This window comes from Poecile atricapillus, chromosome 3, assembly GCF_030490865.1.
Source record: "Poecile atricapillus isolate bPoeAtr1 chromosome 3, bPoeAtr1.hap1, whole genome shotgun sequence".
Taxonomy (NCBI): Eukaryota; Metazoa; Chordata; class Aves; order Passeriformes; family Paridae; genus Poecile; species Poecile atricapillus.
Window position 1 is genome coordinate 33,250,075 of NC_081251.1, and position 25,955 is coordinate 33,276,029.

Genomic DNA, 25,955 nt, shown 5'->3' on the forward strand with positions numbered 1-25,955 from the left:
GGGACATAGGTCTGAAAATTATTTGACTGCAAATTTGGTATAATCCAGCTTATGGATAAAACAAACAAGTTTAAAAGAGTATATGAAAAAGACAGGCATGGCAGTAACACTGCAGAATTAATTTCAGGAGTTTCAGTTTTATCCTGCCAAGATGATTATATTTAATCTCTTCCTTCAAATATGCTGTCATGTCAGTATTAAATTCTTTTATACCTGTCACACTTTGTTACTTAGTTGAATAGTCCAAGAAAACAATTTAGACAAAATGATGCTTAAGGTAAGACGGCTAAAATTTTACTAAACCATGTCTTAAAGAGAGGCTGAAATTTTATGATGATTTTATGCTAGAAGCTCTAGGAAAGGGTCAGAATGTAGATAATCATCAGATATGCCATTTTTTCCTGGCAAAAGTACAGAACAGACAGTTTTGCAATGCTGTAATTTTAACTGCTCTGTTCATTTGCTTACTTCTGGAAACAGATTTTGCAAATCTATGATCAGAAGTCTGCCAGGAAGACAACTCCTGATCCACACAAGCAGCCACAGCAGCATAAACTTAGCATCAGCCATATTCTGCACAGCTATCCTTGAATAATAATTACCAAACTGTTAGGTAATCCCAGTTACCTACTGCACACAGCTGATCCACTGCAGTGTTACTATTCATTTCCTATGTGCAGAAAATCCAACAAAGGAAAAATGCAGCAAGAGTGAAACTTATTACAAATAACACACTCAGAACATTGCAAAACAAATTTTAGAAGCCTGTATCCTTTTATTTTTATTTAAATATATAGCTCACTTCGTTTTTATTGAAGATAACTTACAGACAAGATACTTTTTCTCACTACAGACAACAGACATCTGAATTTCTAAATATTATTAATACATGGAAAGTGTAAACAAACAGCTCAATTTCTAACAAGATACATTCCAATACCCTTTAGGATTATTAAGATGAAAAAAAAAGTATCAGTTACAGGTATTAAATCTACAGATTTTATTCTCTCCAGTATTTAGACTAACACAAATCTAAGAACTTGGAATACCTCAAACACAAATTCTCTCTATAGACTCATTTAATGCAATTATTCTCAAACAGAAACTACCTATTTACAGAAATACTCACCTCAAAGGCAAACTCATCTTTAAAAGTCTGTGCAAAATATTCACTCTCAACAGACACCAAGAACATGCAACATCATTTCATTCTGACATCCTCAAACCTCAGCAAGAATTCCCTCTTGCAAGAGGGCATACACACCTCTTTGAAAATGAAGAAGTTGAGCAGAACCATTCCAAAGTTGTAAACAACCAACAGGAAGCGTAACTGGAAGGGCTCTCTTGTCTTCATCCATTTGGGGCCCAGCCAGACAGTGAGGAGATAAATAGTGCTTATAGTCAGTGTTGGAAATGGAGACTGCATCAAGGGCCAATCATCAACACGTTTGTCTGGGGGAGTGAAGCAAATAGACATAGTCAACAAGGTCCAAATAAAATATATTCCATCATCACTTTAAGCACTGAATTTAAGTATTATTTTCTCCTGGAATAGCTGCATCAGATAGTAGAAACACAATGCACTCATTCTTTCTAGGAAGGTTAAAGAAAATAGTTTTTTAAACAACCCCACAATATCACATTACCTCGCAGAGAGATTATGTCATTCAAGCTCTGTTGTCCAGTTCTACGATCCAAAACAATAAAGTGAACAGAATCACATGAGCCCAAGGATAAATCAACCCACTAATCACCCCAAACAAATTTTGCTTATGATGAATAGTGACTGCAGTGGCAGTATAACCAAATATTCAACACCACTGCAAACGAAAGATACACAAATTTGGCAAAATACTGAGAAAACCAGCAGCTTTCATTAGTTTAAAATTAGCCACTAGAAAGTCTCCTATCGATTTTATACAGGTTGTATGATAATAGATAACCTTTTCTATTTGATGTAGGTCAGCCTCATATTTCAGACAGAATACTAGCAATGTTACCAGAAAACAATCAAATAAAAGAGTTCTAAAGGGATTGTTCTAGTCAATCTGTGCTGCCATATGGGAAACAAAGGTTTTATCTACAGTCTCCTTCAGTCACTCACGGGATCCAGTTACATTACACATATTTCAGAGCTGAGAATATGCTATATTAAGTTCTGGATCAGTATGAAAAAAGCAGTCTTAGCCTGATGAACCAGTGACATCCAGGATTAGAAGATCGTTCTGCTAGAGGAGGGAAGTGAGACTGCAGTGACACTTCCTTATTTAGTGCCTGTGTTGTCCCATGTGTCACATGTCCCCCACTGCCCTGAAGGTTAATATCAAGTTGTAGCAAGACATAAAAGCTAACTGCTTCAGAACTATCAGAACTTCAGACACTGCACAGCTCTATGACATTAACTGGATTATTTTCCAGATGCTTAGGCCAGTTACAGTTCCTATGGAAATCACTTCAGAGGGCTCCTTGGGAAGCTCAAACTTCTGAAACACCTGTCTTCAGTCAAGTGTGGGCAAACTCACAAATGCAGCTGCCCAGATATTTTCCTGGAAGACAAGTTTCTTTAGAGAAGAGTAAGTCAAAGACCATGAAAAATCCCTATAGCATAAATTAATTCCAGGTTGTATTCCTGATCCGAGGCATACAACCAACAAGCTAGGAAACCTTTCTTACCAAGACAAATGAGGAAACTACAGAACAGTGCTGTCATTACTTCTCCTACATTTCTTTCTTGCTTCATTTGCTGTACTTAAGGCCATAAATCAGAACCTAATTTTAGGAATAAATTTCATGAGGCCCTCTAGTTCTAATAAATAACAAGTACTGTGATCTAGCAAAAGCGAACGTGCAGAACACAGATTCTTCTTCCAGATGATTTAACAATAACTGAGCTGCACATTCCAAGGTGCTAGGAGGTCTAAAAACAACTGGAAAAGAAGAAAGAGAAACCTAACTGCTTCATTATGGCTATTAATATCAGACAAGAAAATTCATCTTAATGAATGGAAACTTCAAGAAAGGACACTGATGCTGCCAGAATGATGGGATTCAGCTGTGTGGCCACAGCCACCTAAAGAAGCCAAGGGCAAGATAGGGTGAGGACTACAGGGAGGAGTGTCAAAAAATCAGACAGATCAGCTGTAGAAACACAGGCAATAAATGAGGACCTGAACAGAGTGAGAGACAACAGTTAGCACTTAGCAGGCAAGTTCCTGAAACCACAGAGAATACCACCTACCGAAGTTGAAATCACTACTGCATTGAAATTATTACACTCTTATATCCTTTACACCTTAGTTCCCTCTTGCCTTTAGGAATTGCTCTACCAATCTGAATTTAAGAAGAAAAGATAACACACGAAAAGAGGAAGAAAAGAAAAGAGGAAGAAAAGAAAAGAGGAAGAAAAGAAAAGAAAAGAGGAAGAAAAGAAAAGAAAAGAGGAAGAAAAGAAAAGAAAAGAGGAAGAAAAGAAAAGAAAAGAGGAAGAAAAGAAAAGAAAAGAGGAAGAAAAGAAAAGAAAAGAGGAAGAAAAGAAAAGAAAAGAGGAAGAAAAGAAAAGAGGAAGAAAAGAAAAGAAAAGAGGAAGAAAAGAAAAGAAAAGAGGAAGAAAAGAAAAGAAAAGAGGAAGAAAAGAAAAGAAAAGAGGAAGAAAAGAAAAGAAAAGAGGAAGAAAAGAAAAGAAAAGAGGAAGAAAAGAAAAGAAAAGAGGAAGAAAAGAAAAGAAAAGAGGAAGAAAAGAAAAGAAAAGAGGAAGAAAAGAAAAGAAAAGAGGAAGAAAAGAAAAGAAAAGAGGAAGAAAAGAAAAGAAAAGAGGAAGAAAAGAAAAGAAAAGAGGAAGAAAAGAAAAGAAAAGAGGAAGAAAAGAAAAGAGGAAGAAAAGAAAAGAAAAGAGGAAGAAAAGAAAAGAAAAGAGGAAGAAAAGAAAAGAAAAGAGGAAGAAAAGAAAAGAAAAGAGGAAGAAAAGAAAAGAAAAGAGGAAGAAAAGAAAAGAAAAGAGGAAGAAAAGAAAAGAAAAGAGGAAGAAAAGAAAAGAAAAGAGGAAGAAAAGAAAAGAGGAAGAAAAGAAAAGAAAAGAGGAAGAAAAGAAAAGAAAAGAGGAAGAAAAGAAAAGAAAAGAGGAAGAAAAGAAAAGAAAAGAGGAAGAAAAGAAAAGAAAAGAGGAAGAAAAGAAAAGAAAAGAGGAAGAAAAGAAAAGAAAAGAGGAAGAAAAGAAAAGAGGAAGAAAAGAAAAGAAAAGAGGAAGAAAAGAAAAGAAAAGAAAAGAGGAAGAAAAGAAAAGAAAAGAGGAAGAAAAGAAAAGAAAAGAGGAAGAAAAGGAAAGGAAAGGAAAGGAAAGGAAAGGAAAGGAAAGGAAAGGAAAGGAAAGGAAAGGAAAGGAAAGGAAAGGAAAGGAAAGGAAAGGAAAGGAAAGGAAAGGAAAGGAAAGGAAAGGAAAGGAAAGGAAAGGAAAGGAAAGGAAAGGAAAGGAAAGGAAAGGAAAGGAAAGGAAAGGAAAGGAAAGGAAAGGAAAGGAAAGGAAAGGAAAGGAAAGAGGAAGGAGGAAGGAGGAAGGAGGAAGGAGGAAGGAGGAAGGAGGAAGGAGGAAGGAGGAAGGAGGAAGGAGGAAGGAGGAAGGAGGAAGGAGGAAGGAGGAAGGAGGAAGGAGGAAGGAGGAAGGAGGAAGGAGGAAAAAAAAGAAAAAAGCAAAAAGAAGGAAAAAAAAGAGAGAAAGAACCTCATCATCTATCTGGTACCAAATAATAGGCAAGGACTCATCATGAAACAAGAAGAAAGGTGCCAGTTAAGAGACAGCTTTGGGAATAGTCAGTGAGTGACATGCCTTAATCAAATCCAGATCTGCCATCACTGTAGTGTACAGAGTTAAGAGCAGGTGAGGCAAGAGACACAGTTGCTTTCCCAGGTTTCTTGCACTAAGCAATATAAAGAGGATAAAGAGGACAAGACACATTAGAAAATCTGTCTTCTATTTTCTAACATAATATTTCATCATATCTTACACACTGAAGTGGCAATACAAAGAAATGTGAAAGATGAAGACCTGAATTTTAGCCAGGAGGTGAACATTCACCCACTGCTGAAAACAGGAAAACATGATCTAGTCCAGATTTCTTTTTGTGTCAGGAGACAAAGATTTCTAGAATTCTAGATGAAAGAATAAGGATTCACTAGAGGGTGAAAGGAAAGACAAAAGGACAACTTGCATTAAAACCCAGCTGCAAATAGGCTTTGCCTCACACCTCACCAGCACTGTAAACAATTCTTCCACCTCCTTTCCATAAATACTATAAATTGAAGAACTTCACTGAAGAAAACCAAGAGATATATTTCATTAACTCTGACAACTACACAGGAGCACCCGAGAAGCTGCCATTACTCTTCCATACCATGGTTTTGATACGCTGACAAAAAACCCCTCCAACTAATTAAAATTAGAGATGGTATGTTTATTACGTGCCAGGCACATCCAGGAAAACCTTCCAAAGGCATGTGCGAAATCTACGGGGCTCTTGCCCCCCTTTATCTACAAAAATCTTACATATACACATAACTATTTACTATGCATTACTAACATACGCATTGCCTAACCCCACCTACCCCTGCTTCGTATTAAAATTAATTCAAAGTCCTTTCACACCTGTGCACTTTCTTCATTCAAATAGGTCAGTGAGTTTTGAAATGGGTCAGTGGTCTCCTAAGATGAAGTCAGGGATGTCTTCCTCGTGCTAAACTTTTCACCTTTTTCTTGATGGCAGGCTCCCTAGCCCTTTGGACATAAGCCATGGGTTCCCATCCTGGTTCTGGCTGGTTTCTGGGCCCAGGTGCAGTTATGGTTTCTTCATCTTCACAACGGCTCATCTTTCTTGTCTCCTTCTACAAACACAACTACGTCAAGCAAATAATACTTTGCCTTAGCTTTACTAGGTCCATCTAATAATTAATCCTTTACATAGTTTCTACCCCTCTTAATCAAAACATACTGCCTCTCTCTTGCTAGCCACATACTTAGCTTCTAAGTTCTTTTAACCCTTCGATTCAGTTTCAGCCTACTACTTTCCATCTGCAAAGGGTTTTTGGACAGTGAGCCACTGCATCTCAAAGAAATCTAAGTATTTACAGGAAAAACATGTATTACCGATATACATCTTGTAACACACTGGCCAGGGAATCTAACATTGCCATTTTGAGGGCCTGACCTCTCTTAGGACAAGTAATTATACTTCAAACACAAAATGCTTCTAAGAGAGGGAACATGGTAGGCAGTTCAGTTCTGAAGTACATCCTGGCCAAAACAGTAGAAGAGTCTATTCCACTGTGCTAACTGTGAACACTACTTTATTTTAATGGCATCTAGGAGCCTCTGCATATAATTATTTTTAACTAGTACTGTGGCATCAGAAAACATGATACTATTAATCCCAGGATGTTTTCATCACAGGATCTCTCCTGGATAATGCGAAGTAACTTGGCGCATTGTAAGTCAACTCCACGTATCATTCCAAACCAATTTCAAAGTACAATACCAACTTCATTTCAGTTTGCCTGGCAAGCCTGCTTGTCCATGTTCTACACAGAAACACCAGTAAAATGCAGACCCTTGCTCCAAACTTCTTTTCAGATGCTGTCTTTCAAACCAAGCTAAATTCAATATCTTAAGTCATCTGCTCAAGTAACAAACATTCCAAGCTACTCTAACACCTTCCTCCCATCCCCCAACCTGTTTTAGCAAAACCAGCATAATTTTGTGTCCTACTTACTAGATGGTGCTGATGACCACAAAAGACTTCTGCAAATTACAGAGAACTGTAATAGCTTAAGGGGACATATGAGTGCAATAAATCCTGCAATATTTCACACAGAAGAGGGATATTTTTACCTCAAAGATGAAACAAGCTTGAAATAAAAAGGCCAGCTCCCTGAATTAAAAGAAATCCCTCCAACTGCTGTAAAGCAAAAAGACCAATGCCTTTACCTGATTAGAATTGACAGAGATTGACTGAATCTTTCAGGGGATTAATGCGTTTGTCTTTCAAATCCCAAGACCCAGATTCTAATTCGATCACAAATAAAATGTCTGCTGTGACAGCACAGCCTGTAGTACAGTGCTCTTCTGGTAAGGTGAGAAAAGTTTTAGAACAAACACTTAGGGTTGCACTTTATAGCAAAAATGAATCCAGCCTATGCTAAAGCATCTGCTAACATGTTCCTGATACAAAATTACCATTATGTTAGGAAATATGCATACACACAAGGCTTGCCTCTCATTTTGTGTATACACATTCTAACCTTTCACCTTGCAAAGACAAAACCCAGGAGAACTTACATTTATATATTTATATGTGTAGATATATTATATGTAAGTATATATTTTATTATTTATATATATATAAATAATTGAAATTACCCTGAGGTACCTACCTTTGCAGGAAATTAATTTTGTGAGGAAATTAACAAGAAATACACACATAAACCCCTTTGATTTCTTCCTTCAAAGAAAGAAGAACAGGACTAGTGAAAAGTCTGAATATCCTGCCTGGAAATGTCCAAAGAGGACATAATTAACCTACACTGAAATATGGATTGAAAGCGAAAATTAATTTCAATAAGTAAGTCTGCAGTGATGGTGTTCTAGCATTAAAAATCACAAGAAACTTTTGAGAAACATACTGTAATTGTTTTAATATGCCAGGCATTTCTGTTAAATATGGTTCAGCATTTCCTTTCTGATAGAGATTTTAGATGGTTACATTCCTTGCATTTTATTTAGCCTATGATCAATTATTTCTTTCTCCAAGAAGTAAAAACTTTAAAAATAAGCAAACAAATGCATAGTACAGTTACTTTGACATTCACCTAGAGAAATCCTGAAACAGTACAATGGTGATTATCCCTGCTTTTAAAATTAGTTTTAGAGAAAGTATTATATTACTAAAATACATGATTTTTGCAGTTCCCTGGGTTCTTGTTAGGTTCAAAATAACTACTTAGAAAATCTTTATTTTTAATTTAACAACATATGCATTCCTTAGCTATAAGGTCGCTACTCACTAATTTATCTGGAGAGACTTTCAAAGTTATTAATAGCTATTGATACTATTCTCAGCGCAAAGACACTTACAGTGCCAATCCAGCACATCCATCTGTCCAATTACATTTCTAAAGACACTGCAGTAATGATGGCAAGTATTTAAAAGTGGTTCTGTGAGACCTCTCTGCAGATCACCTTTATTTTAACAAAAGTCCTCTCAAAGCCAACCTCAAGTTTAAGAAAGACTTCCTTAAACATTTGAAATTTTAACTCCACAATGTAAGGAAGACAAAGCAGTATTACCTAATTGGAGTACTGTTCCATAAGCAATAGTGTTTTAATTATCTAAGAATTTCCCACATCTTCTTAGTTCCACTACAACTGAAATAATTACAAAACGAAAGTACATCTATAAAAAAACAGGTGAGAAACATAACTTCACACACCTTAAAATATTTACGAAGTTTTCACACTAAATATCTTCAATGACTTTAGTGCTCCTTTCCCTCCCCTTTTCTTTCTGGCTACATATAAATATACAACATACTTCTCTCCAACATCTTTATTAGAAATATTGGTTCAGCCATGTAAATATTTATAAGTGAATGTAAGATTCAGTCTGACTACACAACCACTGTAGACTGGATCTGTTGAAAGTAAACTTCAATAAGCATCTACCTGATTAGACCCTATGCTTTTAAACTAAACTGAGTAATACATCACAATAATTTAAAAGTAGATTTACTGTTAGCAGTTTGTAGAAATTCCAAGAAAAAAGGAATGTTGACTAAGACCTCAAAACAGCAACAGCTAAAGCTATGAACTTAACCTTTAAAACAGTACAGGACTACATGGGCTGCACAGTTTGAGACTGAAGATTGATAATGAAGCAGCATTGCAAAGTGAAAATTGAGAGGCCATGTATTTTTGGATTGAAAACCTATACAATTAAAAATTTTCTGTTCACTTACAATTATTTTAATAGAGCTGTTTATATGGCCCCAAACAAATTTTTCTTTTATGTCGTCATTGTTTGAATTAACTTACCTGCTTTGCTATTGATTATTCATTGCACAAATTGCACTTTAATCCTCAATTCATGGAATTATAGAATCATTAAAGTTGGAAAAGACCTTCAGGATCATCGAATCCATCCTATGACTGAACACCACCATGTCAATTAAACCATAGCACCTAAGTGCCACGTTCAGTTGTTTCTTGAACACCCCCAGGGATGGTGACTCCACCACTTCCTGGGGCAGCCCATTCCAATTTCTAACCAACCTTTCAGTGAAGAAATTTTTCCTGGTGTCCAGCCTGAACCTTGCCTGAACAGCTTGAGGCCATTTCCTCTTGTCCTGTTGCTAATAATCTCAGTTTTGAAAGTTGGTTTTTTTAATAAGAAATCCTGTAATAGCAGATTGAAGCTACTGCATTAACTAAAAGGATATCCCTATAGCCTCATCCATGTTTCAGGCAAAAGAAAAGTCCATGTCTTCTTAGGAGGGATTGTGAAGACAGATTGTTCCAGGAAAGCAAAATCATTGGGACAAAAAGAATGGCCAGTTTATGCTTCTTTCTTATTGATCATACTTGGCAATGTCTAAAGTCTTCTGGCACTATAGGCATTTCTAAGGAGTTTGACAGGGTCAAAGATACCTGTACCTAACTCAGAGATAATCTAGTATCACCTACAAAGCAAAGGCCATGAAGCTTCCATTAACACATGTATAAGCTAAGAGATCTTTCTTAGAAGAATTTCCCATTTTAGTACAGGATATGTCTTCTCAGAGCCAGAAAGCCCAGTAGAACATACAGGAGCTTGTTGTAAAACTTTAACTAGACCCACTGCATAAAGTTGCTCTCTACAGCCAAAGAAATTAAGATTAGACTTTAATGAGTTAATTATAATTTTCTTTCCTAGACCTATCATTTTTTTCTTTCCTCATCTGGGTAGTTCTGAACAGTTATCAGGTCACTCACTACTTGCCTTTATTTTTTTCTTCTTTCTTTCTTTTTAAATTTTTCTTAAAGAGACTTCATCTCATTCACCTGAAGTCGTATTTTCCAATGACAAAATCATCTGCATGGCTCATCTCTGGACACTCTACAAACATTTAAATTGGCCTTGCACTGGTTTCTCAGGAACCAGTCAAGCCCCTGCTGCTTTATTTCACAAAAAATTCTGTATTATTGTAATGTCACAGTATCAGTGGTGGTAATGACTGGCAAGAAAACACAGATAAGTATCAGAGAATCAAAGAATGGCATGGAAGGGACCTTAAAGATGATTCACTTCAAACTACCCTGTCACGATCAGGGACACCTCCCGCTAGAGATTGCTCAGAGTCCCATCCAGCCTGGTCTTGAACACTTCCAGGGATGGGGCATCCACAGCTTCTCTGGGCATCCTGTTCCAGTGCCTCACCACCCTCATGGTAAACAATTTCTTCCCATGTATGATATTGGTAAAGCTAAGGATGACATGACAAAGGTTCCCAAAACCCAGCAAAAAAAAAAGTGTAATAGCTGATCTGGTTTAAGTAATATTTTTAAAAATTAATTTGTACAACAGTAGAGAGAAAGGAAGTTTTTTTAAAATCTTTGATAATAAATCTAAACATCTGAGTTCAGTATTTTGTCTATCCTTAAGCTTTAAATAGTCAGGAACAAACTTGTTCTTGACCCAAACAAATTAGAGACAACAAAATTTTATGGTAAAGTATTGTCATTTTAACAAGCCACAGAACATAAAAATAAGGTGAAGGAGTAAGAATATTCAGCCTCAAGTACTGAATAATAAGAGAACATACCCCAAAAATCAAAACAAGGGAACCCACATATTCTAATTTTGCGGTACAAAATCTTGTTTTGGTCAGAAATGAGAGATGCTACACCAAAAGCAAGATGACTATAAGGCAAGACTAACAGGTACCACCCACAAACAGTTGTGGCTTTGTTTTGAATTTCAAGGCTTTGTAACTGACTGCTTAGCCTTCTTTAAAGCTGTATACAGCAACATAAATTCAAAATGCCACAGAGCTGAGAGCAACATCTCCTGCAGCTAATGAACACCTGTGTAAAGTGCATGTGTTTCATAAACTCCCATTAAAGCAACAGGAAGGCCTAATCCCAATTTGCTGTTAAAAGGCCAGATGTATTTTAACCAGCCTTCCAGTTATTCTGACCAGCATTCTAGTCTTCTCAGGACTCCCATCACTCAGTCATTAACACCATATTGTCTTTGTGCCTGTTTACAGCAATTACATGATACACGTGTTTCAGACAAGGATAATAATAGAATTACTATGAAGTTCAGGACACATGACAATTTACCATCAAGTCTCAAGATTTTCAAGTCCAAAGAGATTACCTTGCTCAAATTGCATTTGATTTATCTCCTCCATTGATTATGATTACTTGTGGGGACAGTACAAATGCTCTGCTTCAAGGAATAATAAAAATATAATCCTCACTGAAGCTTACACAAGATTTGCAAGATACAAGGCCTTGAGGCATGAAGCACTCTTCTGGCTGCCAAATCTTCTCCAAACATCACAAATGCAAGATGCACTCCCAGTGCAGCGACACCTGCATGCTTTTTCTTAAATAAGTTATGGAATGAACAGATGAAAGCAAACAAAACCCCCAACTCTACCACACAATGTAATTTTATGAACTAGTTGCAGACTTTATGATCCAGTCTATGTATTTCTAAAGCAATAGAAGTACTGCACAAAACACACTCATGAAGCTTTTCTTCTACTGAAACTTTTATTCAAACTTTTGTGGGTTTTGCCAAAACTATTTCTCAGAGCTCAGACTGGACATGTCTTTACTTCACACAAAAGTGCTGGGGTTTGGCACTATGAACATAGTTGTAGGGGTATCAGTAAGCAGTAATACAAACACAGGATTTATGCACATCCAATGTTGCAATAACAGATTAGTCTATTGGCTCACACAGAGTTATATAATGCTGAAAGGGATGATCACAGAGTATGATGATCTTCTCTATAGACAGATATTGTTACTGGATTCCCTCAGTTTAAATGCAAATTCCTTGAAAAATGTGAAAGGTTATTAACATCAGTTCAATAATAACTCTGCAAGGTCTTATCCACTGCAGAGTCAGGTGTCACAGACTCAGCACACATACAGGACAGTAAATTCAGCACTGATACATGTTTTGCTAATGTGCTAACACAAGAGAAGTCTAGTGATGCTTAACTATATAATAAATGTAAGCAACTTACACTGCTGCTCTTGTAACACAGACATTTGGGGCTGCAGATGAACATTTAGAGAGTTTTAAATGCAGTGCTTAAACATGTATGAAAACCAGCAATGGCAAGTGAAATCTACCTAAAAATAATACCAGAAAGCTACAGGAGAAAATCTGCAAGAAGCTGCACAGAAAGCTCTCTGATAAACTACCTGGTTTTCCTGTTTGCAGTATCACAAGGATCCTCCTCATCACTTTGGTTTTACAGAAGGATAAATGAAATGAGAATTTTGTTTTGATTAAAAACTACAAAAGGAGTTACTGATATGCATTAGCTCTTCAAAGTTCAGAGGCAGAAGTAAATTTACAGTTGTGAGATACATTAGGTCTTCTGCTAGCTTAACACAAATACATCAGTCAAAACCTCCAAGGAAAAACAAAACACTAAAACATTTAGAACTTAATTCCTCAACATCCCTTTAACATAAGCAAAAATGACAAATTGGGGGTGAGGAACCAAACATCAAAAAAAGAGACTAATTTTGAAATGCTGATTTTCAAAATATGAACTGAATGACAAAATGCTCTTAAACCAAAAATGATGAAGAGAATGATCAGTATCTGAATCTTTCATTCCCTAATCACACAGTAGCAAAATCATCAGTTTGGAAGCTACATAATGTCCACGTCCAAACGACTGCTACAACTAAATCCTTTCAATTCTACAGTTGTGCTACCTTCTATGGTAACACATGGCCCCCAAGCTTCTTTAATGGTTTCTGCAATAAAGTTTCTCAGTCTTGGTAAAAAATTCAGGGGTCACTGAAAAGGAGATTGGACAGAGGAAAAAAAATCATGACCTAATTATCAAAGCATTTTGGTGTACTCTGTATGTATTTCTATTGGGCACATCTGTTCCTGGTAAACCACTAAATAATAAACTGTAGAAGATATGATTATGAAGTCTCCTATTTACAGCCCAGCTAGTCAATTAAACTACTAACTACTTTTTTTTTTCTTTATACTACCTCAAACCATTTAAATACAAGGTGTTAAAATTATATTCTAAGAATAGAAGGACATAAAATCATGCCAGAGAGATTTGCTGGCTCAATAGAAAAAGTGAAAGACATGAGCTATAAATTCCCTTCTTCCAGCAATATTCTAGGAACATTTAGAAAGCAATAAAACAATTTTTTTTTATTGGTCATAATTGGGAGAAGGAATCAAGGAGATACTATCTATAAGCAGATTAAAAAAAGAAAATAGGAGAACACCACACTCAAGCATGTAAACTAAGCACAACATGTGCAAGAGCTGGAAGAAGACACTTTTAGTTATAGCAAAATAGGTAAGATGAATAAGAAAATATGATGGAAACAAACCACAGTCATGAGTTCATGATTATGCTGAAACAGAAAGTGAAACTAGGGATGTGGTGGTTCGACCCTGTCTGAAGGCCAGGTACCCACCAATGCTGCTCTATCATTCCCCTCCCAGCTGGACAGGGCAGAGAAAACAGAAGAAAAGGTTCATGAGTTACTCAGAATCATGAGGTTGGAAGAGACCTTCAAGATCATCAAGTCCAACCCAGGCCCAACACTTCAACTAGATCATGGCACTGAGTGCCACATCACAGTCTTTTTTTAAACACATCCAGGGACGGTGACTCCACCACCTCCTCAGCCAGACCATCCTAATACTTTATCACCCTTTCTGTAAAAAACTTTTTCCTAATATCCAACCTGTATTTCCCTTAGTGCAGTTTAAGGCTGTGTCCTCTCGTTCTGTCAGTTGCTGCCTGGAGAAAGAGACCAACCCCCACCTGACCACAAACACCTTCCAGGGAGTTGTAGAGACTGATAAGGACAGGGAGAGGTCACAAACCTATCAGTGTCATGGACAAAACAGACATGACTGGGAAATTATGTGAATTTATTACCAATCAAAATCTGAGTTGTATAATGAGAAGCAGAACAAACCTGAAAAACACTTTTCTCCCAAACCTTCTCTCCTTCCCAGGCTTAACTTCACTCCTGATTCTCTACCTTCTCCCTACCAGTGGCAATGAGAGACAGGGAACAGGGATTACAGTCAGTTCATCACACGTTGTTTCTGATGCTGCTTCTTCCTTAGGAGGAGGAGTCTTTCCCCTGCTCCGGTGTCAGGTTGGTCCCACAGAATTGGTCCATGAAATTCTCCTGCCTGAGTCCTTCTCACAGACTGCAGCTCTTCACAAACTGATCCAGTGTGGATCTCTGCAGCCCTATGGACCTCCACAGGCATCAGGGGCACAGGTGGCTCACCATGGTCTTTCCCATGGGCTGCAGGGGAATCTCTGCTCCAGCACCTGGACCAACTCCTCGCCTTCTTTCCCTGCCTTCCATGTCTGGAGAATGGTTTGTCTCACATATTCTCACTCTTCTCTCTTCTGGCTGCAATTACTTCTGTGCCATTTTTTTTCCCCCCTCTTCTTAAATATATTATCGTAGAATCATAGAATGGCCTGCTTGGGAAAGGGACATTAAAGATCAACCACTTCAAACAACTCTGTCATGAATGGGGACATCTTCCTCTAGACTGGCTTGTTTAGAGCCCCATCCAACCTGGCTTTAAACATTCCCAGGGATGGGGCATCCACAGCTTCTCTGGGAAAGCAGTTCCATCACACCATCCTCAGAGTAAAGAATTTTTTCCTAATACCTAATCTAAACCTCCTGTTTCAGTTTGAAGCCATTCCTCCCTATTCTCTCACTACATGCCCTTGTAAAAAGTTTCTTTCCATTTTTCTTGTAGGCTCCTTTTAGATACTGGTAGGATACAATTAGGTCACCCCAAAGTCTTCTCTTTTCCAGGTTGAACATCTCCAGTTCTCCTAGCCTTTACTCACAGAGGGATGGTGCTCCATCCCTCTAATCAACTTGGTGGCCCTGCTCTAGATTTGCTCCAATAGGTCATTGTCCTTTGTGTGCTGGGGACTCCAAGAGGTGGAAGCTGTACTCAACGCAGGGTGTCACAAGAGTGGAATAGAGGGACAGACTCAGCTGCCTCAATCTGCTGCCCATACTACTTTTGATGGTGTCATTGTTGTCACAGAGATTTTACTACTATCACTGATTGGCTCAGTCTTGGCTAGCAGTGGGCCTGTCTTGGAATGGGCTGGCATTGGCTCTGCTGGACATGGGGGAAGCTTCTAGCACAGCCCCCCAGTACCAAAACCTTGCCATGCAAACACAGTATAAGGGAAGAATTCCATGGTACAAGCAGACACAATGCCACAGAGAGAGTGAACACTCCAGGACAGGAGTTAAGGATCAAACCACTGAAATTACTCAAGTAACTAAAGAAAGAAGTTGAGTTGCAGGACATAAGCAAAACAAACCAAGAGCAATTGATGCCCACAGGCATATCACACTATCTTACATCAAATACAAGCCAAACTGAGGTAGCTTATTCTTCACCTTCCATGAGAGAAAGGTAATCTAGCTCACGCTTATCTTGAGATCCAAGCACACCCAAAGGGAGTCAATACAAACCACCTCGCACACTGTTCATCTCTAGGCTTGCCTTGCAGCTACTTATTGCTTTGCCTACAAGCTAGGGTGCAGTACTGAAAACCCCAACAAGGCTAACACCTAACTATTGCCAAGCCTGAATCTCAGAGCTGCCTTCATTTACATCCTTAAAATTCCACAAGACTTTGAAGTTCGTACACTCAGAAGCACTTGAGTTTGACAACACTGAGCATAGCTGTACCCACTTGTCATCACACAAAATCCAGTAACTGTATTCAGCATCTACATCCTCCTAAATGAGGTGTCAGTCAGACAGTCCCACTCAAAGAGCTCCTTACGAAGTGCAGTGGTACCTCCAACTTGGTTTCCAAATGCAGCTTGAGAAAGCAAAGCCTTGTCATATATTTACTAGCCAGAGAAGTCCTACCTTATGGATGAGATCTGTCCTTAAAATCACACTGTCACAACTTCTGCGCTCCATGAACACTCCACACATATCAACACCCTTTAAAAGCCGAAGCTGTCATTCTTTTAATGGTCAACTCTTTTTAGATAAATGAACTCTCCTTTAGCTCCACTTTATCAGGCCATTCAGGCATTCATTCAACCTTACTTGTTTTACCTCTAAAAACTCTGCAGTACACACAACAGCCTCTTCTCCCCCTGAGCCTTATATCCTAGCAAATTCTTCCTCTCAAAGTCTTCTCCATATCTGTTTGGAGTCTTTTAATTCATTCACCTTTTATCTAAATGCTCTCCTAATCCATCTGAATCAAGTAACTCCAAAAACCTGTCTGGACTGGCAGAGGAAAAAGTGGAGTCTTGCTTCACCCACTCCTCATGACTCCTGATCTACAAGACCTTAAAAGGAACTACATGCTATGTTCCCTAAGCTTCCTCTACTACCTGTCCTTATGCAGCCTTTGACACTCTTCCCTGGTTGCACAGGACAGCTGCCTTGAATATAACCTCTTCTGGTGGTTCATATCTATAACCACAGCCCTGCCACATGCCTCTTCTCCCTGAGCACAGCACAAATGCAGGGTGACAGCTCCAAACACTTCAAATATAGTCAAGGTACTCCAACTAGAGACAGACACCTGTTGCCGCTGAAGATGAATAGATCACATGGACACAGGTCGAGGTGTGGTGAAAAGAAGAGAAAGTTTATTTTTCCCCCCAGGATTTATAGGCTTCTGACCATGGCCAGGGATTGGATGGTCAGGATAACACTTTCTCACAGCACTGGCCATGAAAGATGCCCATCACAAGACGTGTAACAGAAAGAATGTACACATATCTATGTTTATAGTTATTGTCCTGGGAAAGTCCTTAGAAAACCATGTCAGCAAGCTCAGAAGCTGAGTTTTCAGGGCGACAGACACCTACGAAGAAGAGTTCAGCCACTATCCATGATCAATCTATGTAACCAGTGGAGTCTCCAGGATGACTGCACCTGGTTCATAGCAAGGATATTTCAACTTCTCAAGAATTCTTCACCTCTGGCTGCAGTATGGGGCTCCAGGACCATGTACTGATTTACACCTCATGATGCCTCAGCTGAGAAAACAGGATTTGCTGAGAACTCTGCAACAGCAATTTACAATGTGCCAAATTTTAAACATCTAGTCATTTGGCCTTCTGCAGTAAGTACTAAGGCCATGAAACCAGCTTGGTTAAATTCTATATACAGCCATTTCCTGATTTTTTCCCATGGATTCTCCTTTAAGAGCATTCATAACAACTTGTTTCCTTCAAAGATTTCAAGACATGCTACCTACACACTTTTAGAATGAATTTTCAGACATTCAGTTATGTTCTTGTCATTTTGTCTACACATTTCCTTTTCCTTCTGCAATATGATGATGAGTGTTCAAACAGAAGTTTGTATCACAGTCTTACTGGTGCTCTTTGAAGGTTTTTTTTCTGTTTCATTTCTTTGCTGGAGCTGAGATTTGCATATCATCCCTACAACTTCTCCTTCATTTTAGGAAAGAGAAGTCTTCCACGCATAATTCAGCTTCTCATTCATAAGAGTTCATTTTGCTGATGCTATTCCCTCATGACCAAGGTCAGGAAGCTTGCTAACCCAAGATCTCCAAGTAGACATTTCCCCCTCACTAATGTACTTTTCTGAATGGTGTTTCCATTTCCAAAAATGCTTGGTATCTGTTTAGTTCTGATTATGTCTTTTGAGTTTTACAGTCTGGTAAAATCTCCTGATGATGAAATGGCGATAGGATTTCCCTCAAACACCCAGCAAATTGCCTTCAATACCAAGCCTTCTTGTTTTCCTTCACTAGTAAGTTCCCTCCCTTCATGAACTGGCAATTAAATGTCAAATGAATCAAGTAAACTGAGATGCTCCTATTTCTCATTTTAGTTGACAGCAGCCTCATATGATCAAGGCATTAACATTCTTTACTTTTGTAATCAATTTCTCCAAGTGCTGCTTCTGCCACAGGATTTCCTTTGTGTTTCTGCCACAAGACAGTCAGCCCAGTGAGACAGCTTCTCCATCTCCCTGTCTAATCCTTGTGTTTTACCCAGTAATGGCCACAGACTGAAAAAACTGTTCCTTTGAGAAGAAAATAGTATCTGCAAGACAAGTATTGTGTCAAATGACCAAATCTGATGCCCAGCTGGCCCTCAGAAAGTTTAGGAAAACATTCTGCATTGTTTCTGTGAAACAGACTTCATGAACCTTAATCTCACCCTTCATTCTCTTTCCCCGTCATCACCCTCTGAAGCACTTTCACTGGGATTCTACTTGTCTCCAGCTTTGGCACAAATCCTCAGCTACAAGGGACTACTTGCACTCAGAGTGTTCTGCTAAGAACCCCAGTGAATTTTTCTCAAGCTTAAACTCCCAGGATTCTTTGGTCATACTTGGGTTCTCCATGGGGGAAGGTACAAGGGAAGAAGAAACGTGTTTTGTTCTGGTTCTGTTCCCTGGACTGAAAAAGCAAATGAACCTGAACTTCCTGGCATTTAAAAATTATTCCCAAAATCTCCTAGCAAAAGCATTTATGGCAATTGGTTTTCTCAAGGAAGCTGCTCCACTGGTTCACTTTTCAGGCAAGTGGCTGTAAGTGTCCCATCCTCTTTTATCAGTTTCCCAGCTGATAAAACCAGCAGTTGATGTTGCTCCTGAACAAGATGCTACGCAGAACACCACCCTACCACTAAAGTGAAAGTTTGCATCTTTCTCCTTTCCTACTGATGGAAAAAGTCTGTAATCTTATTAACTGCAACAGCTGTAAATAGTTGCTGTTCCAAAGCAGTCCCACGTGGCCTGGGATGGCTCTGCCTCCTTTAAACTCTTGAGCTACAAGAACAATCATTCTCACCCAAAGTCAGTAAAGCCTTCTGTTCCTTAGCTCAGTATATTCAAGTTAACTAGCTCCTCTAAAGAAATCTTCTTGTACTTTGTTTCACAAATCTTTTCTAGCCATGGTCTCCTGTTCCCCCTCTCCAACTGACAATGGTCTCTTCACCCACATTTTGAGATATCCACACTCTTCTTTCCTGGATTGTGTCCTGAGTTATTCATCTTAATAGTTCCCCTGGACTCAGCCTGGAACCTCCCTTTAAGTCACTTGCTCAGTCATCTAATCATACCCTTAATCCTTTCTGGCAAATCCAACCCCAACCAGCTACTTGAGCTGAAAGAAAGAAGGAAGCCCTGCCCTAGCAATTACATGGAACTGGTCCCATGCCCTCACAGAAATAAGGGCATGGAATTCCTAGATCATATTTCCTGATAGTAACTGTTCCTCCGACCACCTTTATTTTTTCTCTTGATGACCGCTAAGAACATGTTTTTTACCTTTCTATATCTTCTGGAAGTTTATGCCTTCCTAAATAATGTCCTTCAGCCTTCTAGGTGAGCATACGGCTACAATGGATTTTGGGCTTTCATGAAAGGTGTCTGGAAAGTAGTCAAGGAAGGAGAGAAAAAAAGTAGTTTTTCAACAAATGAACAAGCAAAAACATTAAGCTAATGCTGAAAATGTATTTGATAATGTATATGGGGGAAAAGTCACAGAACACTACTATTATTCCCGAATGCAAGACTTAAAAAACCAAAACCACAAACAAATCAGCTTCAGATAGCATACTTAATGCTAAAAGAAATTGGAACATCAACTCAAAATCCATTTAGGCTCATCATATACTTGGTCTTTTGGGGGTTTTTTGGTCTCAGAAAAGGTCAGTTGGTTTTTAAATAGCACAAAGCAGGGCAGGAAAATGATCAAAACTTTAATGTGCAAAAATAAAGCAGCACAAGACTCAGTGGGATGTTCTGGCACAGTTCTACACAAGTCTCATCACAGGAGTCCGAGGCAGCAGGAGAAAACACCTGCTGGCAAATCAATCTTGCTGAATACAGGGCTAAAGACACACAAGTGTTCAATAAAATGGAAGTGGGAAATGGAGAGAATAAGTGTAGGAGTAGTAGTGGGAATAAAATTTCTTCATATTTTGTTGTGTAATTTTGCTGTGTAGTAGTGTTTCAGTATGATTTATTGTGTAATGCTATTGCATAGCATCATTTGTTGAGCAACTCTGCTGCGTGGTATAGTTTTTTTATTTAATGATATTGAACATTAGGCAATGGTCTTGCATGCCATAATTTGTGTTTTCTGTTGAGCAACATCACTGTCATAGCTCTTAACACAAAGGTGAATTGCATGAATTCATAACAATGCTGAATTCACAATTTTAACATATCATAGAATGGTTTGGGTTCCAAGGGACCTTAAAGTCATCTACTTCCAACTAACCTGCCATGGTCAGAGATACCTTCCACTAGAATTTCAGAGCCTTGACCAATTCCAGGGATGGGGCATCCTCAAGTTCTCTGGGCAACCTGTTCCTGTGCCACATCACCCCCCAGCAGAAAATTTTTTCCCAATTTCTAATCTAAACGTACTCTCTGTCTGAAGTCATCACCTTGTCCTATCACTACATGCCCTTGTAAAAGTTCCCACTCCTGCTCTCTTGTCGCACACCTTTAGGTACTGAAGGATGCTGTATGTATCTGAGATGGCAAATGGAGACAATTATTTTTGTCAGAACAAAGACACATGCAGAAAAGCAGCAAACTGAGCAGGTATTTTTGCAGAATTTAGGGTATTAAAAAATTATTTCACTGAACAGCCACACAACATTGCCTCATGAATAACACTTTCTTATCCTGAGCTACCTTGTAACTGCAATGGGAGATATTACATGTTTCACCTATCCCTACCCTACTGTAAAAACTACAGGAGAATCTTGTTTCACATACTACTGAGTATAAATAAGAACTGTAATGTGCTTTTCATGTTACTTAGGCTCTACCCAAAACTAGCCTTGCAGTGACTTGCTGAAATGAAGAATCGGAACAAGAAACTCTCCACAAAATAGGACTGATTACTTCATTACAATGGAATCCTGCTTTAACAGCGATGCTACTGAACTTAAAGTAAAAATCAAAAATTTTCCTTTAGCAAATCAGTAAGACTTATGCATATTTTAGGGGCAATAACATATCATCCTACTACTATGTAACACCCTCCAAAGAAACAGAAAAAAAAAAGTTTGTTCTATATGTAATATCACTGTCAGTTACTTAATTGTTACATTCTTTGCATTTACTTGTTTGTTCTTCTCCTCCCCCCCCCCCATCATTTTTGCTCACAATAGACACTGTCTATTAACAGACTTAAATAAACATTTTTGAACTTCAGGAAATATTATCAGAACTTGAAGTTGGGTTTTTTTTCAATTAAATCAAATAATCTACAAGGTTATCAACTTTGTACCCCCATCTATTTTTATATTCATCTGAAAATGCTATTGATTGACTAGAATAGCATCTCTTTCATGTGTTACCTGGCAGTCTATGAACAATAGTATATTGCAAGAGTCAGAGAAAGAGAGCAAACACTGGTAGATTACAATGCAGTGCTGCTGCAAGCATTTTTATTTGCTCTCATATTCTAGCAGTCTTTAAAAACAGAATAGAAAAATATGCGTGCAGGCTCAATTTTTAAAATATTGCAAAACACAGAAGTTATGGAAAGGAAAATTGTGAAAAAAAGTGAGCTCCTTCCATCTATAACGTAAGATTAATTTATTATCTGACAGATGGCAGAAGGGAGGGGGGCGGAAAAGCAAAGACTGCTGATGCAGTGAGCTTTCCCGTCTGTAATGAAGGCCCCACATTCCCACTTATCACACTGCCACGAAATAAATCCACAGTTGCATGCACTCCAGTTTTGCTCCGTGTGTTTCAAAATAGCTAAACCTCACCGCTGTGTGGACAACGAAAAGATGAAGAAAACATCCAGAGGAGTAAATGATCCTTCTGCCAGCTGCCCGTGGCTACTCACAATAGCAACTGTGAAAGCTGCGACTCCTTTCATTCGGCACACGAGACAGAACCATTCACGCTGACCAATAACACTTCCAGAGCTACCGCTCACTGCAGCAAGATACCACCTCATTTGCTGTCCGAGCACTGAAAGCTGCTTTTGCACATTTCTCCATATTCCAAGACATTTACTCTTCCTTCAGCATCTGCCACATCGCAGTCGTGGAGCGCCAATACAGGACTGGAGCACATTGAAAACGGGAAACAGCAGAACTGACCCAAACACGTTTAATATAAAATGAAAAGCTGCTGCACTGGCGGTAACAACCATTTCCTCATTTCTTTTGCTGAACTCCACGCGATGCCGACGCGGGGCTCCCACCTGCCGCAGAAGCCGAAGAGCGCCTGAGCTCCGGCACGACTTACCGGAGGACCGCGCTTACCTCCGACATCAGATCCCCGTATGACCACCCCGAGGCACGCCGCGGCGGCAGAGGACCGGAGCAACCACGGCCCTGGGAGGCGGATTTCGCTACGTCCACCCGCGGGCGCCCGGGGGACGCGCTCACCTTGCCGCGGACCGATGCCCCGGGCACCCCGGGCCGCTACACGGGCTTACGGCCGATAAGCAAACACCACACCGAGCGCACCCGAGGGGCGAGGAGGACAGGCGGGAGCGGGGGGGGGTCTGGCCCCGCCGCGGGCCCATCCCGGGGAGCCGGAGCGCGCTCCGCGTCTCCCGGGAGACGGAGCCATTTTGAGCCGCTGCGCATCAGCGGCGGCGGGCGGGGGGCGGCGGGCACGGCGATGGCGGGGCCGCGGCCGCCCTGGCGCGTTACCTCGGATGCTCCAGGTCCAGCGGTAGAACTCGAGGGTGTCGTTCACCACGCTGGACACCAGGCCCATGGCGCTGGGGGGCTCGGCGGCGGCGGCACCCATGGTGAGCAGCAGCAGCAGCGGCGGAGCCGGCAGACCTGTCTCGGCGCGTGCGTCCGTGCCTCTGCGCCGGGGCTGCTGCTGCTGCTGCCCCTTCTACAGCCGGGGATGTGATTTAAATCTCTATCTCTCCGTATCTTCCCTCCAGACTCCGCCTCGCTCCCGTCACCGGCTCCCGTGCCCCGCGGGCAGGGCGGAGGGCGCGGAGGCGGGGGGCGGCGCGGCGGCGGCCGCGGCTCCGCAGCTCGGTGCTCGTGGCTCGGTGCGCAGCGCCCGGCGCGGTGCGGGGCGGGGGCGTCACGTGGCCGCCGTCCCGCTGCCCGCCGGCGGCGCCCGCGGAGCGCGGCCCCACGGCCCGGCACGGCACGGCACGGCACGGCCGCGCAGGCGCCCGGCGGCTCCGGCCGGGGCAGGTGCGGGAGGCGAGGGGACCCCGCTCCTCCTCCCTCGGGCTGCCGAGGAGGCGCTCGTTATCTCAGGTGGCTTTTTATGTTCGAATAGAAGATTTTAAATTATTTTAATTTTTCTTTTTTACCAGGATTGGAGGGGAGGGGGGAATTACTATTTCAGCCAACTCCTATTTCCATTCTTTCTTTTCTCTTTGTAGCAGTTTGGATTTTTCTTCTCTCTTCCTCTCCTGCTACCCCTTGACAGACACGCCGAGGTTCCGGCGTGAGCGGTGCTGGTGTTAGCCCCGTCTGTCCGCATCGAGGCTCTTTTGCTGCTTCCAGGAGCCTCCGCTAAGATCCCTTCTCCTCCCAGTACGGGTGACACCAGCAACCGCAACGGGACCTCGCTGCCTCCCTGCCCCACCACCTGGTGGCACCTCCCTGACCAGCCTTCTCCAGGCGCCACCGAGTTGCCCTTCGCACACCTCCCCTTATCTCCTGGACCAAGACCTTTATGGTCGCTTCATGGAGCAGAGAGGTTCAGCTCCCCGGAGTGTTGCTGGGTGCTGCAGAAGCATCCATTCTGCACCCTGAGTTTCAGTCCCAGCAAACCCTCTGTCTGGTGTGAGGGCACCTGCTGCTCCCCACACCCTTTGCTTCTTATCTCCTCCTGGCCAGCTTGTCTGTCCCGTGATCCTGCATAGTGCAAATGGCTGCATGACACCCTCGGGAGAGAGGGGCAGGAGGGGACCTGCTCCACCCAAGTTGCAAGCTTTCCTCCTAGCAGGCAGCAGATCAGATGGTGTCTGCCTCTCCCTCCTCCAGTGCAGCAGTGCCTCTGTCACTTGTCGTCGCTTGGTCTTGGTGAGCGTAGCTCGCACTCCTCCTCCTCCTGGGTGAGTCACCCCCGGCTTAGCTCCCGCACGGCTCTGGCTGCTGCGATCCCAGCCCTGTGGACGGGACAGGCTCACTGGCCATCACTAGTTACTCTGCTGGAAGCAGAGTCACTGCACCAAAACCAAGTGGTTTGCAGTAGGGATCACCTTCGCTGGGAAGCGGAAGAGAAGCTATGTCTATTTTTACAAAAATAAATGTTTTTGGAGGCCTCGATGGACAGGGAAGTCCAACTTATCCCAATGCTGGCTGAAAGTTGGAGCAAAGCAAGGATATCCTATGCGGATGTATGCACAGGTGCTACTTCTCTCACACGAGAAGTCAATCAAAATTCTTCATGAAATACAGTGACTTGAGTTCTGCCTTATATTAATGGCAGTGATCATGGCAGAAGGTCTGGTGAGAGCTCTGAAATGGATCTGTCACTGTGTAGGGCAAGGTGAACACCAGTCTGCTTCTCAAGTTGCAGGCAGACAGTGTAGAGTTAGCTGTTTCCTGTGCCTCCAATAGGAGAAACCACTGGGGTGTATTGTTGGACATTTAGTATCTTGATACGTGGTTAGCATTGTCTAAAGCACAGCTTCAGAACTTTTAAACCATTTAAATCAAAAGGAAACCAGGAGGTTGAGTCATAATCCTCAAATTGGTATGTGGCCATTTGCATTGGCCACAGGCTTGAAACAGAACAGGCTGCTGAATGAATCAACATGACAAAGGTTTGCACTCCCCTGCCCTGTTGGGTAAGATGTGGACTTAGGAGAGTGCTGCCAACACAAGGAGTGAAGATCCACAGTCTACCAAAGAAAAAAAAAGGAGCAAGACATATTAGCAATATGAATACGTATTTCTGTTAGTAATTATTTATATTATAGCCTTCATATGCTTACTTCTTTATTAGAATGCCTATTTATTCTGTGGAAGTATTTTCTGCACAACTGACACCAATAATTGTTGTTTATAAAATGTTTGTATCATCCAATTTACTGTTTCATCTATTTCAAATTTGATAACTTTTCTTAATGGCAATTAAATTCTTTCTATTAGCAATATGATTGTACACGGAGCCATTAAGTCTTGAGAGGAGCCACAATCGAGTTGCAGGGTTTGGACAACAGGGAGAAGATGAAGTATCTAACCAGAGTGACTTCCTCTGTGCTTTGAGATTGCCTTTAAAAAAAGTGCTGAAATTTATGAATATTTTCATTAGTTTAACTTTCAGCCTGCAAATATGTGGATGTGCTTTTAAGATTACATCTATGTCTGTGGCTTCCAAACACATCTCAGTGAGTTTTCCACATTTGTGCACCCAACAAGATATGCTGCCTTTAGAATGCTGAGACCATGTCTTCTACTTAAAGAGAGCAGAATAGGGAGGCATCCAAAGGCATAGTATAAAAATATCCTCCAAGGAAATCTCCAGCATGGTAGTCAGAAAATGATGACTTTTCAATATCATTAGTTAGCCAGTGTTGTCATCTTCTACTTGGTAATCTACACATTCCTAAAACCTGGACATCTCAGATGGGCAGATTTGTGCCAGGAAAAGGCAGGTCTGTGTCAGCTGATCCCAGAGGAACACACACACACGAATTCCCAGCTGTGCTCCAGC

The 25,955-nt window shown here is 40.8% G+C and overlaps 1 protein-coding gene across 1 annotated transcript in view; it reads right to left on the reverse strand.

Moving 5' to 3' along the window:
* Positions 1–23,384, reverse strand: part of ELOVL4 (ELOVL fatty acid elongase 4) — a 39,671-nt gene extending 16,287 nt beyond the window's left edge. The window contains exons 1-2 of the mRNA XM_058836837.1: positions 22,967–23,384; positions 1,265–1,452 (exon numbers count right to left, since the gene is read on the reverse strand). Of these exons, the coding sequence (XP_058692820.1) occupies positions 1,265–1,452; positions 22,967–23,066 (288 nt within the window). The 5' untranslated portion in view covers positions 23,067–23,384. The remainder of the gene's footprint in view (positions 1–1,264; positions 1,453–22,966) is intronic.
* Between the last annotated feature and the right edge of the window lie 2,571 nt (positions 23,385–25,955).